General features: G+C 37.5%; 4 protein-coding genes across 4 annotated transcripts; 2 read left to right on the top strand and 2 right to left on the bottom strand.

The window, feature by feature from the left end:
- Positions 1–1,381: 1,381 nt before the first annotated feature.
- Positions 1,382–3,218, top strand: LOC128730580 (chymotrypsin-2-like). Its single transcript, XM_053823652.1, has 3 exons — positions 1,382–1,530; positions 1,858–2,393; positions 2,482–3,218. The coding sequence occupies exons 1-3, from the start codon at positions 1,464–1,466 to the stop codon at positions 2,626–2,628; spliced, it is 750 nt and encodes a 249-aa protein (XP_053679627.1). The 5' UTR covers positions 1,382–1,463; the 3' UTR covers positions 2,629–3,218.
- A 4,541-nt stretch (positions 3,219–7,759) lies between these two features.
- Positions 7,760–10,415, top strand: LOC128724775 (histone-lysine N-methyltransferase PR-Set7). Its single transcript, XM_053818499.1, has 5 exons — positions 7,760–7,769; positions 8,251–9,277; positions 9,376–9,709; positions 9,889–10,079; positions 10,140–10,415. Exons 1-5 carry the CDS (start codon positions 7,760–7,762, stop codon positions 10,348–10,350), a joined length of 1,773 nt encoding a protein of 590 aa, XP_053674474.1. The 3' UTR covers positions 10,351–10,415.
- A 5,602-nt stretch (positions 10,416–16,017) lies between these two features.
- On the bottom strand, positions 16,018–17,825 carry LOC128731348 (ubiquitin-conjugating enzyme E2-18 kDa-like). The gene is made up of 4 exons (XM_053824459.1): positions 17,799–17,825; positions 17,367–17,462; positions 16,986–17,172; positions 16,018–16,914 (listed from the first exon to the last, which is right to left on the bottom strand). The coding sequence occupies exons 1-4, from the start codon at positions 17,823–17,825 to the stop codon at positions 16,763–16,765; spliced, it is 462 nt and encodes a 153-aa protein (XP_053680434.1). The 3' UTR covers positions 16,018–16,762.
- Positions 17,826–18,951: 1,126 nt separating this feature from the next.
- Positions 18,952–21,330, bottom strand: LOC128724763 (uncharacterized). Its single transcript, XM_053818488.1, has 3 exons — positions 19,662–21,330; positions 19,465–19,593; positions 18,952–19,389 (listed from the first exon to the last, which is right to left on the bottom strand). The coding sequence occupies exons 1-3, from the start codon at positions 21,328–21,330 to the stop codon at positions 19,076–19,078; spliced, it is 2,112 nt and encodes a 703-aa protein (XP_053674463.1). The 3' UTR covers positions 18,952–19,075.
- Positions 21,331–22,152: the final 822 nt, after the last annotated feature.

Genomic DNA, 22,152 nt, shown 5'->3' with positions numbered 1-22,152 from the left:
ATTGATTTGGTGAATAACTAAAAGTATAGATGGAAGTATAAATGGAACGTTATACGTTTTAGTTAGTGAGTTCGAGATCAAAAATATTTAGAATAACATTGGGATGGGTTTATTGGAAAACGGATATGTGACGAAATGGTGAGTGAGGATAGACGAGGGACAAATGAATTTGATAAAAAATGTGACTGTGAATATAAGATTGTGGTCAGAGACAGCGACACGAAGTGGTGACACGGATAGAAGAATTAAGATGATGTTTTCGTGTTTGTGGAATGTAAGATTATGTACAAAATAAAATATTTAGACATGGATGGCGGTGGAAAGAGTGCAATGGTTAAGAATACGTAGCGTGGTTAAGAATGGGGATGAAGATTCTATTTAGGTTTAGAAAAGAGATAGAAAAGGAACAGAAAATTAATCGAGAAAGAGATGAGCGAGTAACTACCGTATTTTATCGAGTATAGTGAGCATTCGAGTATAGTGCGCTTCTAAATTTACAACCAATTTTTTGGAACAAAAAACTTTTTGAAATAATGCTTACTCGATAAAATAAAATACAGTATTTGGCTGTTCAGATTCAGAGCTTCTTTCACAAGCTAAAACTATTGCATAGGTTATACCGCGGTTTGAAAAAAAATTTATTACACTTCACATCACATAATAGTGAGACTGATATGATAGCTATTCGATAAATGGTTAGAATAAAATATGTATCAGATATGGTTGAGTGAAATTTATCAATGGATCAATGGCACTGCTACATATCAATAAAGAACAACTTTTTGAATATTTTTGAATACCGTTTTTTTCTGAAGCTTGAAAATAAGGAATTGTAACGGTATCTCCTCTTTTAAGTCTTCATCACCCTTATATTGTAAATAAATTTAAGCGAATGGCAAGATTGATGGCTTAAAAGTTTATCATGTATGGCACATTTTAGCAAATGAAGGTATCGGTTGCAATTTGATAAGCCGATTTGGGTGCGTTTTCGGAATATTATTGCAAATAAAAACTACAATATTTTAAGCAGAAAACCCGAACTTTGAAATGGATTGGTCCACTGAGTTCAGAGTGATGCGTGACCATAGCAACAAATACAAAAAGACACAATAAAACATTTGTTTATACTTATTGGATGATTGAAACCGTTTATCAATAAAAAGTTTTCGAAATATAACTCGCTGTGTCAGAACAGATGAATGGAAAGTAAATACGTTATCAAATTGAATAGTTTTTGCTATCAACGTAAGTGTCGATTGCGTAGCTAATATTTATGCTGACACAGATAATGATGATAAAATGCACACTTACATACAGGTAAACGAAAGACGTTTATAAGAGCCTATCCGAGCTAGTGATTTTGTAGTGAGTTTTTCAACTATAGGCATGCAACTAATGCTATAAAATAAAGAGGACTCAGTCTTCTTCGATTTGTCGACCTAATATCTCAACCAATAGTTAACATGATATTCTTTCGTGATTCGTTGCTGTTTGCTACAGCAGTTGTGCTGATATTAAAAGCTGTTGAAGGTAGGTTAGCAAAAAAAAATTTAAACCAAACTATTTTCTTCACAAGACATCTTAGACCATTTAAAAGGCTTTTATTTAATAAAGCCCTTTTAATAACTATTCTGTTTTTACGTCTACGTTATGTACATTAAGGCTTTAAGTTCAAAGAAATTTTATGATAAAATTTGATACTTGCCCGCACAATTCATACAAAGATACACGTATCTTGAATAAACTCTTCCCTTTCTCATGAATTTGCATTGTTTTACCTTTTTACCTAACATATCCTATAATTATTGTGGCATAGCTATGTGTGAATTACATTTCCATTCTATTTATCGTTACCAGTGTATTCAATCGTCGGTGGTCATACAACTTTGTCGGGAGAAGCTCCATTCATTGTTGCGCTGCATTCATCTTCAAATTCGGCTTTCATTTGTGCTGGTGTGCTGGTGAAAGACTCGTGGGTCCTTTCTACAGCACAGTGTGTAGAAAACAAAACTGAAGCTGATATCAAAATTCTTTTTGGATCCCATCGATTGTTGACAAATAAGAAACAATTCCAAATTTCTAAAATTCTCCGACACGCAGAATATGAAGTATTTAACAACACGAATAATTTAGCATTGCTTCAGCTGTCTGAAGCAGTTCCGATTACGACACGTGTTTCAACTATTGCTTTGAATGATGAACAGATCAGCTCATCTACTCCGACGGTGTTTTACGGGTGGGGCTCCCTGTCCTTTGGAAGTACTGCATATTCCAACAATTTGCAGACACTCTATCAACGCGCTCTATCGACGATAGACTGTCGCTTACGTATATCGAACTTACCAGCCGGAAACATTTGTGCTGTAGCTCAACAACAGCAATCTGCCTGTTCAGTAAGTTTACTTTGAGAAGTGATTTAAAGTAATATTGTTTATCTGGGTTTGACTAAACGTTTTTTTTTTCATTATGTTTTTGATACAGAAAGATGAAGGTGGCCCACTTGTGCGGTATGATTCTGGCAAGCTTATAGGAATATTTAATTATGGATCAAAATGTTCTGGGAATCTACCAGATGTGTTTGTTGATGTTTACGCCTATAAATCATGGATAGAGTCCACCATAGCTTAATGACGTAGTTCAAATCTCCTGTTTCTGCTTCTTGCATTGACTAAATTGCATTTGTGTAAATTTTGCAAAAACATTGCAATAGAATAATACCAAAATAAACATGCGACAAAATATTTTAAGTATATGTAGAGATCCGACGCCTTGTCAAATATTATACACATAGACTTTCCTAATAACCGGAATTGTATTTGCGGGGTTGTCGGAAAAGTCCCAACATTGATCACAACATTCTTCAGAGATACTTGGATGCTGGCGCAGAAGAGTAGACATAATTCCTAAAAGAACAAACAATTACAAATAGCTGACGAATACCTCTCCAAACATCCAGTAGAGGTTGTCGAAAAGAGCATGAAATAAATTATCTCAGTAAATAATCAACAATGAATATCTAGCCTATCTACAATTGGCCACGTGCAGCCATGGATGCAGCAAACTTTTTGCATTATAAGATTTGTAAGCGAGTGTCATGGTGATGGACAGCGCTGAGATGATTGTGAAAATGATTTTATGCAGTGTTGCAACTATGTTTACAGTACAACAAAATGCTTTTTAATTGAGTTTCGGCTTTCAATAAAACACCATTATATACACTATTAGCCCTACTCTCTTCTTCTTTTCTTGCCCGCTCACAAATGAACACGTCGTAAAGACATGACCTGGTCACCAATCGCTTTCCAGATATCTCGCAGATTCTGCTCCACTTGGTCCATCCATCGAGCACGCTGAGCTCCTCGTCGTCTTGTGAAGGACGGATCGCTGATGAGCACCCTCTTGGTGGGACATGAGTCCGGCATCCTCATGTCATGCCCCAACCACCGAATCCTGCCGGCCAGGATTCATGCCCATAGAGAACGGCCAGTCTTATCAGCGTGCGGTAACCCGCGAAACCCGCGCTTCTCATGACACCTTCCAGAGCAATGTTGAATAAGAGACAGGAGAGCCCAGCACCTTGCCTCAGACCTCGGTGATATTCGAACGGATCCGACAGCATGTTCGACACCCTCACCTTGCACAGCACCCCATCCATCGTGGCGCTCAACAGGCGTACCAGCTTCTCAGGGAAACCGTACTGCTGCATGGTGCTCCATAGCTCAGTCCGATCTATGGTATCGAAGGCCGCCTTGAAGTCGATGAAGAGATGATGCGTCTGGATCTGGTGCTCTCGGCACTTCTGGAGGATTTGCCGTAGAGTGAAGATCTGGTCGGTGGTGGAATTGCTTCCAAAAAACCCAGCTTGGTAGGTTCCGACGAAATTTTTAGCAAGGGGTGCGAGTCTGCAGAAGAGTATCTGGGATAGGATTTAGTAGGCAGCATTAAGGACTGTGATGGCTCGAAAGTTGGCACAGTCCATTCTGTAACCCTTCTTGTACACTGGGTGGATGACACCCAGCTTCCAGTCCTCAGCTATCCTTTCCTGCTCCCAGATTTTCACAATTATAATTTCCCATCTTGAATAGTTCTGCCACCAGACCATCGCTGCCAACTGCTTTGTTATGTTACAGCTGCTTGATGGTGCTAGTGACTTCATCCAAGGATGGTGGGAGCACATCGTCATCTACACCGCTGCTGAACTCCCCAAATTCCGCTCCGTACAGGTACCCGTTGAAGTAGCACTTCCACGTTTCGATCGCCTCTCGCTCGTCCGTGAGAATGTTGCCCTCCTCGTCTCGTCACATTGCGACGTTTGGCGTGAAGCCGCCTTGTGTCTTCTTCAACATCTTGTAGAACTGGCGAGTTTTCCCCGGCTGAGATACCTGCTCCGTCAGTTGTTTATCCGACTCCTCAAAGCGACGCCCCTCGAAGAACCGGGTTTTGCTGCGTTCTCAGTCGTTTGTAGTAGTAGTAGTAGTAGTATCTATATTTTAAAATTGATTTGTTCATATAAATATGAAGATTACATTGACTCTGGTTTACATAAAATCTTAATCTTAACACAATAGGAATGACATGTTTTGTACTATGATGAATTATTGTGGTGAAGTGTCTAGTTTGGAATAATGTACCTCTGGAAAAATAGTAAAAAACCCAGGAAAAGATTTTGTTATTTATTTTATCTAAACCTAACTAACTTAAATAACTTAACTAATTTAGACTTGGTAAAACATCTGTAATAAACCTTTGGAAAAAAGTAAAAGTAATAAGTCGTTTGTGTGTTCCACGTTCTGACGAATTTTGCGCTGCAGCATTCGGGCGCGCGCTGCATTCTTCTCGGATAGTGCCTGCCTGCACTCGTCATCAAACCACTTCTTCTTCTGTCCTTGTGGCTTATAGCCTAGTGTCTGCTCGGCTATGCTGCTAATTGCTCGCTCCACCATACACCAGTGGGCGTCGAGGGACATTGTGGCGGTCGGGTTATTGTCTGGTAGCGTTTCCCCAAGCGCTGACACGTAGCCCTCGGCAACAGCAGGTGTCCGCAGCCGATCCGTGTTTAGGCATGGGATAGGCCGGTGACGCAGTATGTTGGCAGCGTAGAGCTTCTGCCGTAGCTTCACCATGACCAGGAAGTGGTCCGAGTCGACGTTTGCACCCCTGTACGTTCGTACGTCGTTGATGTCCGAGAAATGCCTTCCGTCTATTAGAACATGGTCTATTTGGGAGTACGTCTGCTGTGGTGACCTCCAGGTGTAGCTGAAACGAGAAGGTGCTACGGATGTTTTTGTGCCTCGAGGATGCGAAATTAATGAGCCGGAGGCCGTTGTCGTTGGTCAGCTGGTGGACACTAAAACTTGGATCGTTGGTGTATAGGCCTTCCCTCGCCCGACCTGAGCATTGAGGTCTCCGATCACGATCTTTACATCATGTTATGAGCAGCGATCGTACTCCCTCTCGAGTTGCGTATAGAAATCGTCCTTGTCGTCTTCGCTGCTCCCAAGGTGCGGGCTGTGCACATTAATAATACTCAGGTTGAAGAAACATTCACGTACCCTCAACCTGCACATCCTGTCATTGATCGGCCACCATCCGATCACACGTTTCCTCATAGCACCTAGAACAAGGAACGCCGTACCGAGCTCGTGCTTGTCACCACCACTCTGGTAGGTTATGCAATCGCTACTGTAGCGGACTCCGAGACTCCTTTCCTGCGAACCTCTTGAAGTGCCACTATCTTGAAGCCGAGGGCTCTCATTTTCTCTGGGAGTATTTTGGTACTCCCGGGAGAGGTAAAAGACCTGCAGTTCCATGTACCGAGTTTCCAATCGTATTCCTGTTTCCGTTGCGTGGGTCTGGCATGATTGGTTCAAATCGGATCTACTCTTTGATGACTTTTCGTTGCAATAGTACAGGGGTAGCTTGCAAGACCTCTCCCCCCGTCTCCTATCTCGTCGGTGGAACAACGCATCCTATCTGTTTTACGTCTCATAGGATGCCAAGACAGAGTGTACAGCCGCCCCTGACATGGGGAACAGACGCTGGTACCGAGCCGCTCCTAACATGGAGGACAGACGCTCGGGAATGAACTACTAGCTAGTAGTAGTCCAATCCATCGCTCAACTCAGCCTTGTCGCCCAAAGGGGTGGGTTCCCCCGTATACCCAAGCTTGGATATTTAGACGACAAGTTCTGAGATCGTACTGTACGTCGGGGACATATTGAGTATGAGTTGAGAAGGAGAGCCTATAGTAGCCTTGAGGAGGCGTCGGATCCAACCCTTTACAGAACAGTCAAAGTGTTAAAGTTACCATTTTCTTTGAATGTCACTGGAAGACCCATTCCGTTGAGTTTTTTTACCTTGTCCATATGAACAGAGGTAATTTGACAGTTACTGACGGCGTTTGAAATGTTCGCCAGTAGGAACGGAATTTCTGACGATGGCACTCTTTCGCATGAGCGATCCCGTCAAGAACGACCACTAACATGCCGTGGAATGATAGTTGGGTCTAATACATAAGTTGCATATATATAGGCGCTAGATCTCGCAGTTCCGTTAAAAGGTGTTAAAAACTAGTGGCCAAACGCTTAAATATTGTTTGCGTTAGACTGCAATCATAGTGCTAAAAAATAAACTAAAACTTAGGAAAGAAATAATCAATCATTCAATTGAGAGTGGTCAGAGCGACAGAAAAAAAGAAAATTATAAAGATAGATCTGTTAAGCTTGGTTTTTTTCAATATGCGTGCTATAGTACAGCCAGTTTCAAATGTCAACTTTTCAATTGACAACTCTAGCCTTTCACCATTTTTTTTATTAAAGGGTAGCAGAGATGCACTATGGGCTATACAAACCTAAAGATTTCTTAATCTTATCAAAAAACGGTAATGATAATAAGCTTTCGGTTTATATCGCAAAACATTGTCGTTCAACATGATTTCGGAAAGGTAGTTTTAACATGGTTATAGGATCATTTTGATACACCATCGTTAGTACTTTATGTCAATGCAATTTTTAATTGTTGGTGAATGAACAGAAAGGATTTTAAATGATATGAAAATAAAAAGTGTAACATGATTTTATTATCATTCTGTTATTCATCTTTACCCATATTCAGTTTTCTTAAGTTACTTTTTATTTTCATACTTGAAACTTTTTTTTGCAAATCAAATGGAGAAGTCAGATATGTATACCTTGTGTGTGAGTATCGCACACTTGTACAAATGTGAAGCCTCGCTGTAACATTCGTTTTATTTGCCTAGAACTGTGTCTTAATGACACACCATCCAAGGCTTTAGCTTCATTGTGTTGATTATTGGATTGGTTAATTTTTTAACATACTAGCAGATAAAATTGTGGCAAGCCAGTTTTGAAAAGTTATCGTTGCTTCCAAACTGTTCGATGTGTTCGTACAATCCTAGAAAGAGGAATGTAATGTACGAAAATCAAAAACAAAATAAAGAGGTAAGAAGATCGAAAGAAGATGCTACTTCAACAAGATGACGCTCAGTATTTGGGGGAAGCTTCTGAAAGTTTACTTGAAATTATAATATGAAATTATCTAACAATATGTTACATATGGCTGTTTACAGTTGAGTTAAATGTATCAAATCGAAAAGAGGTGTCGATATTCTGCACGATCATATATTTGAGCTGGTAAATATTGGCAAACGGCATACCGACAAATATCAACAACGCGGTAACAGCGCGCTAAATCTAATACACAAAGGATATAAGAATTAGAAGAGTACAATTTTGGTAAAATGATAAAAGGTACGTATAAATATTCCGTTTGCTGATTGGTTGGTGTTATTAAGGCTACGAAATAACATAAGGCACATGGGTGTATCAGTAAAAAAATATACATGGGATAGAGAAGTAGATTTTTTTAAGTTATGTGGAATCTAACGAATGGCTTTAGTTGTTGAGTACTGGTTAGTTAGTTGAACTAATCACAGCAGAGCTTTAGCATCTATCGATAAACGCACACAACACAGCATATAAGAGCATAATTTATATATATATATATATATATATATATATATATATATATATATATATATATACATATATATATATATATATATATATATATATATATATATATATATATATATATATATATATATATATATATATATATATATATATATATATATATATATATATATATATATATATATATATATATATATCTTTATAATTTTTCAAATATTTTTTTAATCTAATGTTCCTTGTCATGCAACTTTTGCAGGGCGAAGAACGCGTAATGCTGCAAAAGTTCCCAAACCGCTGGCAGATGATACAGCCAGTCCAAAGCGGAAGGATTTCAAATATAGAGATAGCAATGACAATGCATCAGAACATGTTGATAAAATACCTTCGAAGCATATCGTTGAACCAATGAAGCTGCGCGGTGGTCGGTTGAAAACAATTGAAATATCCCAATATCTTCAACCATCACGCTCTAAATCAAACTACGACGCGTTGGATTCAAATGCGCTATTGAAAATGAACCATCCTAAGCATATAATCGATGAGAATGCATGCGATTCTTTTGAGGGTCAATCATCAAATACAAGTGATCTTTGTCTGAATACTAAAGTGAAGAACAACATGCGCCAAGAAAATGAGACACTTGAATACGTAAAATACAACCCGAAAAACAATAACAATATTTTCCTGCAGGAACCAGTGTTAAGCTTAAACCTAGCTAATGTCTCGACGACACCAAATCGAACGCTCATGATAATGCACAACACTTTCTTAACGACTCCTGAGATAAAACGTGATCTCTTCACATCGCCATCGCAACCAAAGATCGATTCCTTATGGAAAGGTGTTACTACGACCACAAATAATAAATGTATAGAACATCAGCCCGAAACCTCAATCAACAGTCCTGATCATCATATTCTAGATCTGTCTAAACCGACGCAAGTAACACAAGTTGATTCTACTACCACCACTGCTATGGAAAGCTTACTGCATGAAGAAAGCAATTCTTGTGATAGCGGTGATAGCGGCGTTGTTATCCTATCAGGCCCAGAAGGAAACGCTACTTCTTCTGTGCCGTTAATTACCCAACCAAAATTATCTGTGATCGGTGACCAATCAAATAGTGCTGAAAAAAGAAAGAAACCTACTACGCCACACCGCATTCTTTGCCCATCACCCGTAAAGAATGCTATTGTGTTCCTCCAAAGTCCTTCAGGATTGTTGAAATCGTCATCATTGAAAAGCAGCAACAATAGTCGTCGAGTTGGAGTAACTCGGAAAAGGTATGGTTTAGATTAGGTTTTGTTTTGAACATATTTAATAACTTCTGCTATATTTTTTATTGATCATGTTTGTAAATTGTTTTTTCGTCATTTTATAGGCTTGATGTACAAGAAACATCAACCATTTCGATCATGGGACGAGAGAATACAGCCATTGATGAAGTTGAAGCTAAACAACAGAATCCGGGTGAAGTTAATGATGCATTGAGAGATAAACAAGCTAATGCTGCCAGAAACATCGATTCACATACTAAAAACAGTCAAAAGTCTTGTGTACCAGTTTATTCAAAATCACATAATGGAGGAAGTAAAAAGATTACAGAATACTATCCGATACGGCGCAGTGTGCGAAAGACAAAAAAAGAAGTGCAAGTTGAACGGGATCAAGATATTGAACGCGCAATCAGAGATCAACGAGAAGAAGGGCTCAAGGTAAAAATAGTTGGCAAAAGATTGTAATTTAAATTTGACTTAAAAAAGATTGAATTTTTATGAATCATTGTGAATTATTATGAATTTCCTGTATATAGAATGAATAGTCATCGTATCTTCCATATCGTTCATGATTTAATGTAAAGTTTGGTATTTATGTGTTCAAATGTGTTTTTCAGATCAAACTATTTGATGGTAAAGGGCGTGGTATTGTAACAACACGACCTTTCTCGAAAGGAGAGTTTGTTGTAGAATATATAGGAGACTTAATTAGCGTATCGGAAGCAAAACAACGAGAGCAAATTTATGCGAAAGATGACAATACTGGATGTTATATGTACTACTTTCGTCACAAAAATCTTCAACATTGGTAATAACAGCTGCTGTAGCTCTTTTATGTTTAATAGTAACATATTGATTCCCCTTCTAGCATCGATGCTACGGCAGAAAGCGGAAAGCTGGGACGATTAGTGAACCATTCGCGAAATGGCAACTTACTCACCAAAACGGTACCGCTGAATAATAGACCACATCTTGTTCTCATTGCTAAAGAAGATATCGATGTAGGTGTAGAGGTCACATATGACTACGGTGATCGGTCAAAAGAAGCGTTGCAGCATCACCCATGGCTTGCATTATAATTTTCAAACTTATTGAAAAATAGACCACATCGTATCCTCATTCCCAAAGAAGATATCGATGTAGGTGTAGAGGACATAACGGTAAACGGTCAAAAGATGCATCGCAGCATCTCCCACGGCTTGCTTATGGTTCCAACTATAATTTACGTCTTGTAATGGACGGATCCTTTATATAATATACAACTTGTCCTCACTACGATATTCATGTAGAAGTCACATACGACCACGATGATCAATTAAATTTGCATTGCAGCGTCACTTATGGCGTTGTAATTGATGGGTCATGTCTCTAATTCGTTTTATAAACTTTGTTGCTATGTTAAACTATTTAAAAGTGATGGCCAATCCAATTTTTAAGTTTTCTTATATATACATATATGTACATATACATATGTGTGTATGTGTGTGTGTGTTTATAAAATCAAACAAGGAAATTACAAATTTAGGGAATAAACAATGATTGTCATGCTATCGTCACATGGTTAATACTAATTGTTTTTAATTGATTAATTTTCATGTGCATTGTGAACGAATATGGTAGAAATTTCATTATTCAATTCATTACAACACAAATGTCACATTAAACTGGATTTTTAATTAAAATTTTACCTATAGTTATTAATTTTATTATATTACAAATCGTAATTTTGTTTAAAAAAAGATGTGTACTACGGGTTAAATGAAAGGCAAGATATAATGCAATGAATTTAACGTTAAATCGATAGAATAGCATTAGCATAAAAATAACAACAGCTGCAAAAACTTCAACCATGTCATGAACATTCATGCATACATAAGACTTAGTGTTCATTTAAAATGCAGCGATTTGTTTTTCAAATGTACCAACATATATAGTTTAACACGTTAGTTGAATAAGTTAGTTAAAATTATTTCTTAATTCAGAGTGGATTAAACTAGAAGAAATTTTCGTTGTAACATTGGTATAGTGCCACAAGGGTTGTTCTGTTACGATAAAATATACTCGAAAAGTGGTACAGATGGCATAGTAGAATAGAACATGACTAGTTCGTTGAGTTTGTTTTGGTTTGATCGCCTGATCGAATCTCAATAAAAGTTAACTGTAAATGAATACAACCAGTTTTGTGCTGGTGCCGCACGTACAAGCGTAAAAATGATTAATTTTACGAGGGCGTTGTTCAACACAAAGACTGATGTATCCTGTAGTTTTCATGTCTTAACATATGCGAAAAAAGGTTAATTTAGTAAGTTTGATATAAAAATACATTATCTTATTGATTCATTTATGATCTGTTTTTGCAACAGTACATTGTAGTTATATAAACGTGGAAGCAAATGGAAATCAATTTGGTCTACCAATTGAAGATGTTTATTTTCAATAAGAGTATAACTGAACAGCCAGCATCGATGTTCCACTATTATTTTGTTTGTTTTTGTAATTGATTTTTGATTTTTTTTTGTTTAGATGACTTAGGTTTTCAAACAATAATAATTTTTTATTTGATCATAAAAGATAATTTATAACATACGAACCGTTGTTTAACCTCGTCTGTTTTTTAAGGGGGATAAGAGAAGCTAGATTTTAGAAGTTTCTTTTGCTCTGGTCACTCTTTCAATACGCCCAGTTCAACCTTTGACAAGAACCCAGTACATGAGGAGTTGTCATACAAAATGTAAGTTTTGTTTGTTCGTCTCATTTACTAGCCAGAAACCGGCTGAATTTACTGAATTTTTTTCAGTACATAATAAATTTGTGTTTATCGTTATTAGTCACGTGGGGCAAGAACAAACAAAATTATTGCTACATTGGTGCCAACGATCTTTTTTAAAGTTCGGGTTTTTATACCACATGCGCCAATTTTTTGGCATAGAATATTCTTTTATAGATTTAGAGTGAACGTGATTTTGCGCTATGGATCCTTTTTTCATTCAATACGCTAATGCTTCAATAAAGAATAGCTCAACTTCTCGTTGCAGCTCTTTTTAAAAATAGCGTTTTGGGCAAAAGAGTTTGTATTGGACTGGGATGAGTTGGGCAAATGATTCCGTTTTCTGCAAATTACCCTGAGAGCAATCATGAGCTCCCATACAAGCTGCTATTTTCAGAATATCGAGAAATATGTTAAAATATACCAGTCATCTCTGACGAAATAAGGTATAAAAGTTCATAGAAACCCTATACTTACTTCTCTGAAAATGGAGACGTTACAGTTCTCCCAATAGAGTGGTGGAGAGCATTCAATCCCTTTTTCAAAATATTAAAAAAAAGCTTTAAAATACATATATTGTTCAATTTTAGCCTAACATTTGTCATGTACGACTCCACTCAGTCCAGACAAAAAAGTATCTTTTTCCCTTATGCGGAAAGAAGGCATTCAACAACTCTCTTTCCGACTGTGAAATATACGAAAATCGCTTAAAAATGTTTCTTTTCGTTCTTTGTTTAGAATGGCTTTAAAATTGCGGAAGTCAAGAACATGATCTTTTCAGGAATACATTAAAATATAAATATTGACGGATATCATCGAACCAAGATGAATAATCAACGGATTTTCCATATGGTGGATGAGGAAAAGAATATGCATAAACAGTAGGTTTTACTTATTCCAGAGGCACAAGATTAAATAGAAATTTTTAAAACGGTTTGATTGTACACCAGGAAGAATATGTGGAGAAGTCGTGGTTGTGAAACAGCGAGGGAAGAGGTATAAAAAATCCCTCTGTTGATATGATATTGATGTTAGGGAACAGACGTATAAATAGCTCTTCTACTTCTTCTTTACTGGCCCACTCACTATTGAGCACGTCGTCATTATGTTCGATGACATGGTCGTAATGAATTGTTATGCTTAAAGCCAAGGCTTTCATGACTTAATTACTCGTAGCTGAATAGTCAGTCCTGCGTACGGGGGGCTCAGGCGAGATTCGATTCCGAAACTATCTATCTTGTGTTTGCGCCGCACGCTAACGCTTCGGCTATCGAGCTCCCCCTAGAATAATAGCTACGACCGTTGAAAGGATAGATTTGTAAACAAGGAGTCCACGAAAGCTTGAAAAGGTGAGGTCAGAAAAATAATTCTCAAAGTTTACGACGGAAATCTATCATATTACTACTACACTGTCCAGATCAAATGTTTTATGTCATTCACATTTATTTTCATCAGACCCTGATGTGCAGACTCAGTTTACAAAATCAAAGGGCATTTCTTTCTATTTGGTATTCCGGGCTTTTGGAATAGTTGTTCGAATTTCGTGCATTTATAATAGTGTGTTGCCTGTTTGAGGTTCTGTTTAAGGTATTCTGCAAGTCAACAATTCCAGCAAAATAGTACTAACAACAAGAAAATTCAATCATTACTGCTTCGCGATAGGAATTTGGTTTCTCTTCTTTACATTTTTAAATTCCTTTTTGTATACTTTACATCTTAGCATTGGTGTTCGTAGCCGTCAGCAGTACTTGCATGTTTCGTACCAATTTTTGAGAGTTGTAAAAATTTGAAACTTGGGATGAGAACGAATACGAAGGAAGATAAGATTAATTTCTCTCATCGACCGTCTCCCAAATGTTTTGTCTTCACGACAGGAAAAGCTTTTTTGGTAGTCGAAGGTATTCATGGAGTAAGATGTGTTGGGCATAAAAAGTGCCATCTGTGGAGCCTGTTTTGGTCAGCGCGTCAGGCATCTCGACTTTTTTAGGGGAGTAGCCTTATTTCAGCTCCCCCTGAGGGGAGCATATGTGAGCCCACATTCAACCTCCATTTAGAGTATTTTTTATTGATCAATAATACTAATCACGCTAGTTTTATCCGAAATTTGGGATGCACATTTATTCCAAATTTTTACAAAGAGTAGCGAAGTTTGAACTCATCTGAAGGAGAAAGGACGGTTCTAGTAGTTCTCAGAAACTCTCTTTACTCGCTGTAAAAGCTAATAATTTCAGTACTCTGGATACAAACGAAAGTCCTTTTCCGGAATATAATAAAAATCATCTTATTTGATTAAATTGTTTCTCTTTGCAGCGAGTAGGCGAATTTGCTCCATCCCTTACCTCAAAGGTATGACCATTGTTGAGTCACTAAAATTCACCTAAACTTGAATTCATTCTCTTCACGATATAATCTCGTCCATGTAATAATCTATATATTCTCTTTAAATAAAAATGAGTATTAGATCAAGTTTAGTAGAAGCACTTCATCGCACATTGCGTTGCTTTGAAAATGTTAAGTTTAAATAAATTGTAAAAGGCTGCAAAAGTGTATATTTAGGTTTGTGAGATGATAAATGGCATAATATATAATGGGTATAAATACTATATAAGGTATGAAGTATCGAATTAAAATGTGTTTTATCTATGGTAGTAATCTATGGTAAAATATATGTTTCTTTGTAAACCGGTTAGGATTGGAACGATAACATTAGTTTTCTTTTCCAACTCATATTTCATCACGTTCTTGACCACCACATGTATTATCGTATCGTATCTATGCACGCATAAACGGACTTGTTCCAAATCGAGGCTACACAAGTTAGGCTTTGCACTCTGCATGTTGGAGGCAATTTCTTCAACATTACCCTCATAAACCTGCAAACACTCTTACCAATGACAAAAAGGAATTGGAGGAGGACTTTTTCTTACAACCGCCTTACAAAAACGATTGTCCAGTGACCAAAGCATGATTCCAAAATTATCTTGAGAAATTTCAATTTAAAAAATGGTAAGGTGCCAATGTACCATCTGTACATTGATTGTTATAGTCTACATAAGAATAGTAACGGCAATGATAGTAGAATGAAATTGGTTTCAGGTACAAGCTGTCTGCTTGTCCGAAGAAGAAAATTAAAGAAGTTTTACGGTGTTGAATAGCGTCGAGCGTTTTTCTCTCTAGTTCTTCAAGAAAGACTCATTCCTTTTGTAGAAGAGATAGTTCGAAACTATTAGAGACAAGGAGTGGATTTTGAAATGGAAAATCAACAATCGATCAGATTTTTTACCATACCGCAGATTTTTTACCATGAAGATGGTAGAGCAATAGCTCCAAATTTTCCATCTCTTCAAAAACTTTAATACCACATACTACAGCATAGCAATGGTAAAACTTTGCAACTTAATAAGCTCTTTCACAATTCCTGATAAAGCTTGCCAAAATGATCATATGATGGTGATGGTGGATGGAAAACTTCTGCCCTAGGCAGAGGGATTTGCCGGTCTTCTTTTTAACCCAACACCAGAGAAGTTCAGCCTCAGGAAATTTCTCCATTCAAAATATCTGTCGCGACGGTTGAAGCTAGAGCTATATAAAGCATTTATAGTTCCAGTACATACATACATCTATAGAGGTTTAGAGGTGTATGTAACCGTATGGGTCAAAGTCTCTTTAAAAATAAATAAAAAAAAACCATCTACGAGGAATGGGCTTTATACCAACCCAACAAAACCATTTTAGCTGCGCCCGAGAGAAAGATGCTAGAAAATAAGGGTTCCTGATCTCATATGTGTGGAAAGACAATAGAGTAGACGCTACGATGACGCTGTACGATAGGAGAAACTTCGGACAACTCTATGGCCTTAACTCATTTTGTCCAACGCTTTTATTTACTCATTCAGTTAATCAGCTACCATTCGTTAATTTATTTACTAAATCATCGTAACCTCACGCGCCACATCCACCCACTACCATTATTAGTCCATTACTGCCCACTCGACCATATGTTGCTCTCCAATCATTAATGGCACACTTATCCGTTCAATACTTTAAAGATTTAAAATACGTTGAGTATTTCTTGGTAACGCACGGAAAGGGCTTTGTGAATGCATACACACCTATGCCATCGGACGCGAAACATAATCAATTACTTTGTCTGCAGGACAGACTCGGCTGGCAACCAACAGAAAGTATCAATTATTAATGTAGTCGAACGCACTTGGGTTTCTGATTTCCTCTATAATTATCGTACTGAAATATTATCGAGAACATCATTTTCATGTCCAAGCTCTATTTGAATTTTGCGCAAAAATTCTATTTGTTTTGTATCGTAATCAGGTTGTTCTAGCAAAATTCCTCATTTGAGGAAGATTTTCAAGGAATAATCTTGAATTCCAGAGTCGTATAAAAGACTATAGCTATTACTATGTCCTGTGTTTCCAGCATGTTTTATAGCAATTTGTTCAGTCAAACATAACAGCTTAATTAATGCAGTAATGCTACCCTGAAACAATGAGAAAAAGAATTATCAAACTTATTTATAATTGGTTTAATAATATATTGACTATTTTATCGACTTTTTGCTTTTGATATAGGGAATTTTTCGGATGTCTAGATCTAGATACATTTTCAAATCCTTAAAAATCAAAACCACTTAGTTAAATTTACATTATTATCCTCAAATTTTTAATGATCTAGTCTGGTACACGTCAGCCGCCTAAACGCTTCGTTTACTCCGGTCGTTTCTCGCTATGCTTTCGGGTGTGTTCTTCAGCATTTTTTAAAAACTTTTTTCTATCCTTTAGAAACTCTTCCGCAAGATCCGCACGTAACGGATGTTCAGGTTCCGGATCATTTACTAGCTCTATGAGAGCGTCAATCACTAAAAGAAATCAATTATCAAATACAATTATTTTAGTCATTGTAGCACACAAACCGTATTAGTGGCTGTACCTTGATCCGTTTTGGTTGCCGGTTTCCAGTTTTCTGCACTTATAATAGGTAGGCACACCTGACCTTTCTCGTCAATATTTGGATGGTATATTTTTGTTTTAAATGATATCTTAGGCGGTTTGAATGGATATTCGGCCGGAAAATTTATTTCTATTTTGAAAGCTCCTCTGTTATACGGAACGTTATCCTTGGAACACAAGAAAGAAAATAATTATTAGATTTGCGAATCTGAATGCATTATTTTGCATCCTTCGGTATGTCTTTCCTACTTGGCTAAGTATAGCGGAAGTGAATGAAAACGAATAAAAATAGAGACAGATGAGGTTTGTTGGTTTATCAGCCACCTCCTCATTTTAATCATTTAATTTCATTATTTCTTACCGGTACAATCAGACCGCTCCATAGCAGCAAATTCGCCTCGTCCACTATAATTTCACGGAATGACTTCATTCCTGAAGCACGTATGTCTGCCAGCTCCTGCAAAAAAAAGAAGAAAAATTACATCAATTTGAAGATAAATCTGATATGCACTATTTTATGAACTTTTTTTCTGTAGCTTTGAACACTTTTGTGGATGACTTGCTTGATTCACCAACCAACCCGAGAGATTAGCTTATTAAGGCTAGTGATATTTGCCGCACATTACTCTACTGTAAATTGAATTCTTGCTTTACGCTTTACTGCAAGAATGCAGTAACACAACATTGGCAAACACTGATTTGAGTTTTTAACATTGCACGATAATACTTTCAACACTCAATCAAAGTTGAATTTTTCGAGATACAAAATAGCTAGCAATGCAGAAAAACTAACCTTCTGTAATCTTCGGGTAGCTGCCATTTTCCTCGCACAAATTTCCTAAAATAAAAAATGTTGTTTGCTCCTTGACAGTTATGTTTTTCATCGATTTCTCAATTCGTTTTGTCTGTTGCGATATTTTTTGATGATCTGTCACACGACGTAAATATGACGGTTCAGAAGGTTCGTTTATTTCGGAGAGTTGACCATTATGACTAATCTTACGGTGTCCTGTTGCAAAAAAACATGTTGAAAGATATGTGCTAAATTTCAACCTGTTTCGCTTTATAAATTGTTTGCATTATCTATGATATTAAAATATGAGTTAGGCTCTCGATGCCGCACATGGGTTGCAGTTCAAATTATACAACAGATGGCGACACAGTAATTATGCGGCTGATATTTTTAGATCAATCCAATTTTTGTTGTTAACAATTTAGCATTGGTTTCTAGTAATTTTAGACCACAATGGATTTGTCTTCGCGAATTTTTACCTTCCTATTCAGTCAAAACAGTTGTATGCCACAGTCCGTCAATCTGACGTTAACCATGAAAACTGCACAGTGAACCATTACAAAAATTACAGAGAAGAAAGCACTAAACAACAATCCATCTGTCTAGATGTTGTTGGGTTAAATATAACTAGTAGCTGTAAGCCATATCAGTGTAGACTAGTGTTACAACGCTAAACCGCGAAAAATAACTCATACTCCATAACAATGAGCTTCGACGTAGAAAAGTATAAAACCTTTTATGAGTGCGATGAACATTGGGAGCTAAAAAAAGCATTTATGGAAACATATATGGAGAGCTTCACGGAGGAAGAATTAGTTTGCCTTGCACAAGTTTTTACTAATGTAGAGCTTTTGGGATGCCAATACCCACCAGAAACGATGCGCTTAGTAGCGGAGTTGTCTAAAGACATTGCTGCCAGGTATCGAGACACACGAGCAAACAAATTAAAGCGCACATTTGTAACGGCATCAAATGCAGCTGCTGCTCGGTTTGCGCCCAAAAAATAAATTCATTAAAATGTTAGCCGTGCTATCTCCTTCGGTTTTTAGGGATAAGATTCAAAGTTCTATGTCCACGCAAAAAAATACCTGCAAAACGTTTCAAACCTGAAGAACGCTTTACAATGCTAATAAAAGTGAAACATCTAAGTTAGAACCACTCTTGCTTCAATTTTATTTCTGGCATGGTTCGAAACATTCACAGTATATTATTTCCGATTTTGCAATAAATTACAAAAAAGTATTTCTTACGCTTCAAAAATTACGAAGATTACTACATTATGATATATCGTAATCTGATAAGACAATACAACCTGGTCGAGATAACTTAAAATTACGAATGCCTTCCATAGTCACCGAAGTGCCAGTAACATCTAACAGTTTCAGATGGGGCGCTGCTGATTCGAGATGATCCAACGAAGTATCGGTAACGAGCTTATAATTACGAACAGACAAACGTTCTAAACCGGTCAAATTCGGATGTAAAGGCCCACCAATCAGGACGCCTCTTAGTTCATTTCGTGATACTCCGTATGCACATATTCCACGATCACTAACTAGAGACACGTAATTCGGAGCAGGTTGGCCAATTCCTAAACGAATAAACATACTAATATTATTAATGCTGTTAAGTTTGAGTTTTTTTGTTGAATTTTCACGAAATTGACCTGGCATAATAATTACGTGAGGTAAATGTCGTGGAGGATTATTCTGAGGTGGTTGCTGTATCGGTTCTGGTCCATCATCTTGAGCTAAATTGTTATTCTGTCTTGGATTCAAAACTGGACGATATTGTACTGTACAAAGATTACATATAATTAAATGGGAACAAGATATATGAAAAAAAATATAAATAGCATCGTACCATAAATTTCTGGTGGTTCCACAGGTCGTTCGGCACCATGAACTGCATTGGGGTCTCTCTCTGCTCTTGCAGCTCTCGGATCAAGTACTAGAGGGCGTAATGCATTTGGGAATAACCGGTGTTGCGCAAAGTCCCATCCTATAGGTTCTCGACGCTGCAGAAACATTTCTCTGTTAATTATGCGGACAATTTGTTGCCGATCCGCGTTGTTATGGTTGTTGGGATTGTTATCGTTTCTACCGCCAGCGATTTGGGCAGGACCATCCTCTGGTGGAAGCTGTTGTGCAGCCTGTTGCGCTGCTGGTACAAATACTCGTGCAATATTAACCACGAGCGGAGGCGATGGAGGTGCAGCTGGCCTTTGTCCTCCTGCAGCAGGTGGCGGTGGTCGTTGATTGTTTTGCAATAGATCGTCTCGTCGTCGAATAATACGTAATATATTATCCTGGAGTCGGTTCAATTGTGCAGGATGTTCTTCATTAACAATACGTATCTCCAATACGCCATGCCTTGGAGGTATATTTAGAGGAGCAACATCAACATTTACTTGATTGGCAGCATTATTCTCTTCTCGTTCGTTTTGATTCAGATCGGGTGCAGCTAAACGATGTAGTTGTTCCACTCGTTGCCGTTCTGCGTCGTTATACTCTTGTAGTCCTCGTTCCGTTCGTAGGTGCTCAGGGCATTCAAGCATCAATTCTTTCAATGAGTGCACAATATTGAAGCAACTGACATCGGAATCGGAAATCGGGGTATCACGTAAATCGAGTACTTCTAATTTTTTGAAGCCGAACCTTGTCGCCAAACTAGCGTAGGGGACGCAGTCCTTAATATTCACGCAGCCTTTAAGACTGAGATAGCGCAGGTTAGGAAGCTTAGAAAGGACCATAAAATCATGTGTATCGAACCACGAGCAGTACTCGATTGTAAGTTCTTCTAAAGCGATAAGATGTTTATATATGTTTGACAAAAAAGATCGCATCTGTTGATTGTGCAGCATGTAATGATCATGGATATTTTGAACAGATAATGCACATTTTCTCAGTACCAACGAACGCAGCGTGCAAGGAAACATAAGAATATTAATTTCGTTCATATCTAAATAAGCTTCTGTAAGCTCTAAGCGCTCCAGTGTAGGAGATCGGGATGCTATTGTCCTTAAAATTGTGGGAGTTACAGTTGGTACATTCCAATGTTCTGCTGGATATAAACTAGTCATGCCACGCAGCATCAATGTTTTTGTACTTCCTGCTTGTAAATATTTCACACGTTGGTGTACCTGCGACGTAATCAGCTTTGCCGAAGTGAAATCCACCGTCGTCCATAGTGTTTTATCTGCTATTATTCGTTTTAACCTGCTACAGGTCATCGATAACGGAAGTAGGCTGTTGCCGTCAAGATGGGTCAATACCATTAGTAGAATTTCGTCGCTAAGATCTAGAAGATTTACATTCAACCGCGGAAACGAACTTCGGACTACTTCGTTCAACGTATCAGCCTTTTCAGTCAACTGATATTTTGCATTTGGCTCCAATGCAATAGTATCTTGCTCAATAGACAACTTTCGTTTGCGGCTGTTTTCGTTGTTCTGCTGTGAGCAGGCATATGTATTGCCGGATGATGAATGGTCTGAACCATGTTCGGGGTTTTGTGTACCAAGCGATTCCATTTTTTTCTCAAAGCAGGTTGAAAGGTATCAAAGACGTTTTACAACTAGCTAGGTAGCTCAGAATAGTTATCGGTAGTTGTTTATGCTATTAACACGTATTAATATCCGTGCCAACAATTGATTCCGATTAATTTGCTTTAAAAGATTCACGTCACATAGGAAACACAATTTGCTCACAAGTTACAGTAAAATTTTCTTTTCAGCTCACGTTTTTGCTTCTAACTTTGTGTAATTGAATTATTGCAAACATTGAAATGGAGGTTTAGAGTTTACTGCTAACACCCAATACTGTATAATGCTATTCATAGAATCGTAGAACATATTACTTTACAATATTCCAATGTTATAATAATAAGAAAGAAAAAATAAGTAAAATGGAATATTGCAGCTTTTCACTAAATTTTATTTTATATTAGCAAACTGACATCACATTTATGTGTCAACCATATTGCATGTTTATTATAGAGGGTTCGCAAGTTAATGATGGTAAGTTAGCCATACAGTAGCCACCAATAACTATGCTACTAGACCAACAACTACGCAACTTCAATAAACTTTTATCAAAATTGCTTAAAATTTGAGCAAGATCATTTTTCATTCACTGTATCACCAGAAAAAACGTTAGATTAGTTAGATTAGTTAGATTGTAACGCGTTTCATCTTTGTCGCGAGTAGATTTAAATATCATTTTATATCTTATTATATTAAAGCCTTCCACGCGATCGTGGAAGACGTGCGTTAGCGCAACGGTCAACGGCCTCTAACAGCGTATTCGGCAACGGTCAGTAACGGGCTAGTGAGCGTATAAAGACCGGTGGCAAG

This window comes from Anopheles nili, chromosome 2, assembly GCF_943737925.1.
Source record: "Anopheles nili chromosome 2, idAnoNiliSN_F5_01, whole genome shotgun sequence".
In the NCBI taxonomy this organism is placed as follows: Eukaryota; Metazoa; Arthropoda; class Insecta; order Diptera; family Culicidae; genus Anopheles; species Anopheles nili.
Note: the sequence above shows the minus strand (reverse complement) of the source record. Positions and strands in the feature narration are given on the sequence as shown.

Excerpts from the sequence above, each read along its gene's own strand:
- LOC128730580 (XM_053823652.1), top strand. The coding sequence starts at position 1,464 with ATGATATTCTTTCGTGATTCGTTGCTGTTTGCTACAGCAGTTGTGCTG. Across the intron at positions 1,531-1,857 it reads GATATTAAAAGCTGTTGAAG|TGTATTCAATCGTCGGTGGT; the intron begins GTAGGTTAGCAA and ends TATCGTTACCAG. Across the intron at positions 2,394-2,481 it reads AACAGCAATCTGCCTGTTCA|AAAGATGAAGGTGGCCCACT; the intron begins GTAAGTTTACTT and ends TTTTTGATACAG.
- LOC128724775 (XM_053818499.1), top strand. Across the intron at positions 9,278-9,375 it reads GTTGGAGTAACTCGGAAAAG|GCTTGATGTACAAGAAACAT; the intron begins GTATGGTTTAGA and ends GTCATTTTATAG. Across the intron at positions 10,080-10,139 it reads CACAAAAATCTTCAACATTG|CATCGATGCTACGGCAGAAA; the intron begins GTAATAACAGCT and ends TTCCCCTTCTAG.
- LOC128731348 (XM_053824459.1), bottom strand. The coding sequence starts at position 17,825 with ATGGCAGCTACCCGAAGATTACAGAAG. Across the intron at positions 17,173-17,366 it reads GGAGCGGTCTGATTGTACCG|GATAACGTTCCGTATAACAG; the intron begins GTAAGAAATAAT and ends TTGTGTTCCAAG. Across the intron at positions 16,915-16,985 it reads GGCAACCAAAACGGATCAAG|TGATTGACGCTCTCATAGAG; the intron begins GTACAGCCACTA and ends GATTTCTTTTAG.
- LOC128724763 (XM_053818488.1), bottom strand. The coding sequence starts at position 21,330 with ATGGAATCGCTTGGTACACAAAACCCCGAACATGGTTCAGACCATTCA. Across the intron at positions 19,594-19,661 it reads GGAACCACCAGAAATTTATG|TACAATATCGTCCAGTTTTG; the intron begins GTACGATGCTAT and ends ATCTTTGTACAG. Across the intron at positions 19,390-19,464 it reads TCACGTAATTATTATGCCAG|GAATTGGCCAACCTGCTCCG; the intron begins GTCAATTTCGTG and ends TTATTCGTTTAG.